Below are 6,915 nucleotides of genomic sequence, written 5' to 3'. Positions count from 1 at the left end.
ACCGCCTTCGAATCAAACGAGGCGGAATAAAATTCCCCATGAAATTCAACCATCAAGCTGTAAGAGCGGTTGGCTCCCTAAAACCAAGAGAAGCCCATTGTAACGTGGAACACCTAAATTAAAATCTCCTCATATACTGTAATGTCCAAAACCAAGGTCACCTCATTAATTTGACTAAATCTCATAATTAGCCTAATTTAATTCTCTTTAATCCTCAAATAGTTAATTCGGTTAAAAGTGGCTAGCCCACTTTAATCCAAGGTCTGATTTTATTTGATCTAATTTCCTCCATTCCAAGCCGCTTCAAAAGTATTGTATTAACTTGCCCAAAAATACTTAAAATTCATAAAATATGAGTGTAAATTCAGAAGATTATCCATAATTAAAGAAACTCAATTTCACCTACTATTAAGGAGACGGAAATCTCTCACACAGACTAATAAAACACAAACTTGGGACTGAATATTAGTCGATGATCTCTTGATTGATTATTGTTAAAACCGTAGTTGTCACCCACCATAATGGGCTTACAAAGGTCAGTCCAGATCGAACGTGGCCCATAGTATCTGGATTCGGTCCAATGAGACCCCTGCTAACTAAAATCTCAGTCCTTTTAAAAAACTAAAATCTCAGAGCGAAGAACACGAGCGAGCTGAAGACTCAGAAAGGATGGCAGAGAGGAAAGACAAGGAATCGAAGAAGGCGAAGACGGAAATTGTGTGGCCAGTGATCAAGCCCAAGAGAAATCTCCAATTTACTCGTCTCAAAAGCAACGATCTCTTCGTCGTAATCTCTCTTTCTCTCTGCCTCTACGATTGTTGAATTTTCAATTTTTGTTGTTGCTAATACGTGCTTCCGATCTCCTAATTTAAGTTCATTTGTTGCCTCTCTTCCTGTCATCGTGAAGAATTGTGCTAAATTCACAATATGCATTAGAGAACGGCAGATGATTTGATGGATTAGATTTGGATGATTTCGTGAGCTCCCAGCTCGCTAAATTACATGGTTTCCGAGTTATTCCAGAATTTTAGTGTTTCTTAGGGGGATTTTGTGCTTGATTGGACTTTCTTTGTAGTACTATGAATAAGTTAGACCGAATTTGGTTACCTGCATATATGACCCATCTGTTAAATGAGAGGGGCGTAATTGCTTCTGTTAGGTGGTATTGGCTTTGGAAGCATTCCTACTTCTTGCCTTTTAGGGAAGCTGAGGATTCAGAAATTCAGTTGCAAATTACTTTCTGTATATTTGGACTTTCAGAGAGCTGGAAATATTTGTACTCCTATGGAACTAAAAAGTATTTGAAGAACTTCTGTATTGAGCTAAGTGGCTACTGAATGTTGTTTGGTACAGATTGAAATGACTTACTTCACTTAAGTCATTTGAGACAAAATCAACAGATAAGCTTTTACTAGGACTGTGATTATACCAGAAGTTTAATCGTTTGAATGGGTGACTACAATTATAATGGTGCTGATAAAAACCTGAAAATGATAAGTGTCAAACTGAACAGTATATTAGATAAGGTCATGATTAGCTCTCTTATGCTCGTTTCTGACATTTGATATTTTCATTTCTGATGGTATGTGTCTAATTTGTGTTTAAGATACTCAGGTACAGAATTTTCTTACATCTGCTGAATCGAAGGCACTCATCAAAGCCGCAGAATCGCGTGGTTTCACTCACCAAGGTAGCCTTGGGCCTGCCAAAGGGGAAGCTTACAGGGATAATGATCGCATTTCTGTAACTGATCCTGTACTTGCCCAGACAATATGGGAATCTGGTCTTAGCACTCTATTCAATGACATCAAAATACGAGGGAGACCTGCTATTGGACTAAACCCTAACATTAGATTGTACAGGTTGGTTATCTTTTCCAGTTGATATATACAGTCTCAAATGCTTTAATGTGCTGCTATATGCAATTTGATCGGTGTGTTAGTAAAAACTAACACTGTCAAGCTCATTGTTAGTACTCATCCGCAAGGTGTTATGCTGAATTTAGCTCTGCATATTATGCTAGGTACAAAGTTGGTCAGAGATTTGGGCGACATATTGATGAAAGTGTTGAACTTGAAGATGGAAAATGTACTCATTATACTCTGTTGATTTACCTAAGTGGTGGTCCAAAGCCCAAAGGGAAAACTGATTCTAACAGCTCTGGTGAAGCAGAGCCTCTGGTAGGAGGAGAGACGGTCTTCTATAGTTATAGGAACAGTATAGTTGCTGAGGTATAATAATATAAGTTCAGTTTACTATTTTGTCCTTGTATTTGATATTCATACCCTATTGTAATGGCATTAAAATTTAGGTTGCTCCAGTTGAAGGGATGGCTCTTTTTCATATTCATGGTGACAAGTGTATGCTCCATGAAGCCAGGAATGTCACCAAGGGTGTCAAGTATGTCTTTCGTTCTGATGTAGTTTTTGCTTCACAAGCTTTTTAAATACACTTACTTTTTGTGATCCTCAAATTGTATTCAATCCCACCTTAAAAAGTGACATGAAAGAAGAGAAAACAAAAGGTTAGGGTTTGTTCCTAGTATGCTATACTTGGGTGTTCTCATTGTAATGCATGTAACCTTTCTATTCGCTTAATCCTCAACAATTATCAAATAAGCACAATTGAAATGAAGCTCATGCGCTCACATAGTTTGATTTCTCTTCTAGCCATTTAGTCTGTTGTTTGTAGCAGTTGGTGTATCAATTTGATAACTGTTAACCCTAATGAAAGAGTTGTTGAGAAGAAATTGGTCTTCTAAGGTCATGGCCAGAGGCTAATTCTGCACATGTTCTTTTGTGGTGATAATATTGGTGAAGATGATGAACTTGATTCCTTATTGTGAGAAAATGCAATCTTTATTGCTTGTTACCTTACAAACTTGGGTCATTATTGACATCAAATGCAAGATTCATAAGAGTGAATGTAGTAGCTATACTGGGTAAATTGGCTACACAAATCACAAGGATAACTAAGCTTTGCATAATAGTTGAAATAGTCGACAACCTTACATCGATCCAAAAAATCCAATCACTCCACTGTCCCCCGTCCTAATCTAACTAAAATCATGAACTAATGCACCCAAAATAAGAAGTTGCCAAACCGTGTTAGGACTCGCCATTGCCAACAGGAGTATAAACAAACCACTCCAAGTTAAACTCCGGAGAAACTCGGTGGCGGTGTTGGTGGCTCCGGCGGTGAAGTAGTGGCCGAAGGAGTTTGACTTTGCTGGTGGTCAAATGAACTACCACCACTCATCAACTGCAGCTCCATCTTATCATAAATCTCCAGCGAGAAATCTCTAAGCATCCGTGCATTATTCGCCCCCGAGCTCGAACTAACCGGTGCCGTGGCTGCCGCCTTAGCACCACCACCAGCAGCCTCTTCCACCGCCGAGAGAAAGCTTGTAACAGGCCTAACAGACATTGCCGGAACCGCCCAGAACTGTGGTTGTTGTTGCTGTTGCCCGTCAACAGCCATGGTCGTAGGGAGCATGAACAGCGCTCCTGGAACCGGAACGGTGTTTCCCGCCCACATCGAAAATAGCCCCTGTGGCTCAGCGTGAGCCATGGGCGCTAAGCCGCATACAACAGAGCCGTCTCCGGCGTTGGAGGCTTTCCTCTTCCTTTTTAAACCGGAAGGCTCTCCCTCATCTCCGGTGGACTTTGAAGAAGATGAAGTGGTGGGGACTCGTAGGGTTCCGTTGACGGACACAGCTATAGCCGGAACAGTTCCGGTTCCTGTAGCCTGAATAATTGCCGGCTCCGCTTTCTCCAATAGCCACTTAACAGTCTCACCGTCGGATTTGTGCCCTAGCTCCCGCGTCAGTTGGAAGACTCTAGCGGCGCAGGCGGCGGGTAACCGGATTCGCCGTCCACGTCCTTCTACCTTGGTATGCCGATCCTTCGACTGCTTCCTTTGCGGGACACGTGCCAAAGCGTATCCTTCGCTGCCGGACCTCGCCGCCGGAACCAGTTCCATGTCTAACGGCTCATCTTTAAACTCCCCCGCCGCGGTCAACAGCAACGGCGGGTTTGGGTCCACCGGAGGCAAAGGATCGACGGGAAACTCCTCGTCATCGTCTTCCTCCGCGTGAATTTCTCCTCCGTTGTTGTAATTTAGGGTTAGGGTTTCTTCTTCTCTTCCGCCTTCTCTGTAGCTCGAAACAGAATCCATTGCAGATCAAACTGTACATGGATGAGAGTATGAAACATCGATTAAACACGAAACCACAACAGATACTGAAACGGAAGTGCCGAAGAAGTTTATTCGGAAAAATCGAATCTTTAACAAATCCAGAAATCAGGGAGTAGCAGCAGAAGCAGAAGAACAAGAAGGATTAGAAATTTACAAAAATAAAAAGGAAAAAGAAATTATGCACGGTAAAAGAAAGGAACCCTACTTGTCGTCTCTGGGTTTGCTTTAGAAAATTGGGACCCCCTTTGGCTTTGATTGAATTGGAATCGCTCGTGTGCTTCAACTTTGAAGAGGAGATTTCGACTCACGAATCAGCAAATTATCAAAGTTATCTTTTACTCCTAAACAAAGGCTTTTCGTATCTGACCAAAGCAAAAAAGTTATTTGTATGTATATTTAATTAGGGAAGATGAGATGGACGGCTGGGATTAAAAGCATCCAAGGGATATGGGCCATGTGGTGGGCCTTGTTTATTTGGTCAAGCTATTGGTCAATTTCGATGAGGCCACACTGTGCTCCGCTCGTTATTATATGTGCTACTTTAAAAACTCATAGTCCGATCTATATATATCTCTTCATTTTGATGTATGGGCATGGTATAGATATTAAGAAATTGATATAGATACAGAATATATGTATGGATATAAATGATATTTTTTATATAAGAAACTTTTTAAAAATAATAAAATTATATTTAAGAATTCAGGGCATGTTTAGTATTATATTTAGATATCAGGTATAAATATGAGATATTAGTTATACTCATACATATGTTTGGTATAAATAGTATATCAATATCATACGTTGTTTGGTATGTGGATAAGTATATCAGGTATGTGTATCAAAATGATATAAGAGTGTGTTTTTAACATCTTTTCAAAAATGTGTATTTCAAGTATATCACTCATATTTATACTCATATTCGATATCTTATACTCATATCTTGATATACATACATGATACATAGATATCGATACCAAACGATCCCTAAGAAATATAAGTACCCGATATGAATACCACACAATGCTAAATAGTATTCATGTATGAGACACATTTTGCATTAACAAAGGCCCATGTTATATACATATACTTTTTACGTACGTGTAGTTTATACGTTTAGCTTGAATGAATCGAAAGAACATTTTTCTTAAAAATTAGGCATATTATATATATAACTTACTTTAAGCATAATATTTTTCCCTAAATTGATCCAACAAAATGTTACCTATTATAACAATTATTAGAGTCAAAGATGCACCAAAATATAGTTTGTATAGTCATTTAGTAGCATCTTTTATCATTGGTAAATTGAAATATTGAAACTCATATACAGTTTAAATCAGCAGATCATGTCCTTTTTTTTTTAAAGAAAATTAACCACGATAAAACGGTTTTGAAATTACATGACAATGTAAGTTAGAAAAATCGATGATTAATTTACATCATATAGTAATATTCTTCATTAGTAATGGTTTAGCATAGGCTGGCACAATGGCATGTAAACTGAATGGTGATATAACACTCACAAACAAGTATGCATCTCCTAAAAAACCAAATAAAGAAGGATGAAGAAATATGTAAATACAAACTAAGGTTTCAAATAAAAGGTGAAAAGCTTTACAAAGACAAGTTTGATGAATTTATGGTCTCAACTACAATACCTAAAACCTAGACAAAAAGAAGCAAAAACTAAAGGAAAGGACAATGAAAAATTTCAAAAAAACAAAGATAAGAAAACAAACAAAGCAATATCCTCAACATATTTGGTTTTGAATTGGAAAGAGCATATGAAAAGAAGCTAAAAAAAAGTTTCATAAAGCAGCGAGACAATTAAAATAAATGATCGTATTAAGAGTGATTATATGAATGAGTATATGAATGAGATTGTCTGGAGAAATTTAATTAATATCGCTATTAATAATCATATGAATGAGTCTTCAAATAATAATTGTATGATGAGGTTGAGCTTTGTTATTATTTTATACTATGAATTTCATATGTGTATTCAAAGTACTTATTAAAATTCTCATTTTCAATTCTTAGGAAGAATATTTCCATTCTTTGGAGTTTTGAGCTCATCTTTGACTCATCCTTCTTTTTAAACGGAGTTTTCTTTCCTTGTGACGTGACTTGGGTTATTTCTTGGGATTTTGTTTTAGGCGAAAGCCACCAACACAAGGGAGAAAGCCACCGAAACACAGGTGAAAACCACTAGAACAAGGGAGAAAGCCACCATAATATTGTGATTTGCAACTCTCCTTTGAACAAGTGGATTGAAATGTATTGTGATACTTATTTTTCATTGCTATGCAACTCTCGGGTTTTATGGATGTTCCCAGCTTTTAGTAGGCCTTATGACTTAATTATTAATGCATGTTGCATATTGGAATTTTAGAGGGTGTAAGAGAACAAGTTTTGTAACAGAAATCTCATACATTCAAAGAAATAATCACCTAGATATCTTATGCTTAGCATAAACTAAAATCAACTTAGATTTTGAAAAGACTTATACCAAGAAATTAGGATTTGATCATTCTGTTATGGTTCCTTCTATCGGAACTCGTGGAGGGATTATTGTGTTATGGAAATCATCCCATATTACAAGATTAATTCGGTAAATATTATTTTGAAAAACATTACTATCATGAATTATGAAGTTGGTACAACTAGTATGATTATTGTGTTCCACTATGCCCCGTCTAGAGAGCAAGAAATGGA

At 37.5% G+C, this 6,915-nt stretch overlaps 1 protein-coding gene across 1 annotated transcript; it reads left to right on the top strand.

Annotated features, from left to right (window-relative positions):
• The first annotated feature begins 669 nt into the window (after positions 1–669).
• LOC141247945 (uncharacterized) lies at positions 670–2,446 on the top strand. The gene is made up of 4 exons (XM_073669296.1): positions 670–786; positions 1,615–1,862; positions 2,024–2,231; positions 2,312–2,446. The coding sequence occupies exons 1-4, from the start codon at positions 670–672 to the stop codon at positions 2,444–2,446; spliced, it is 708 nt and encodes a 235-aa protein (XP_073525397.1).
• Positions 2,447–6,915: the final 4,469 nt, after the last annotated feature.

Source organism: Phyllobates terribilis, unplaced genomic scaffold (assembly GCF_046119375.1).
Source record: "Phyllobates terribilis strain yellow unplaced genomic scaffold, ASM4611937v1 Scaffold_3432__1_contigs__length_78913, whole genome shotgun sequence".
NCBI classification, from domain to species: domain Eukaryota; kingdom Metazoa; phylum Chordata; class Amphibia; order Anura; family Dendrobatidae; genus Phyllobates; species Phyllobates terribilis.
The sequence above is the reverse complement of the archived record's forward strand: the minus strand, read 5'-3'. Positions and strand labels throughout refer to the sequence as shown.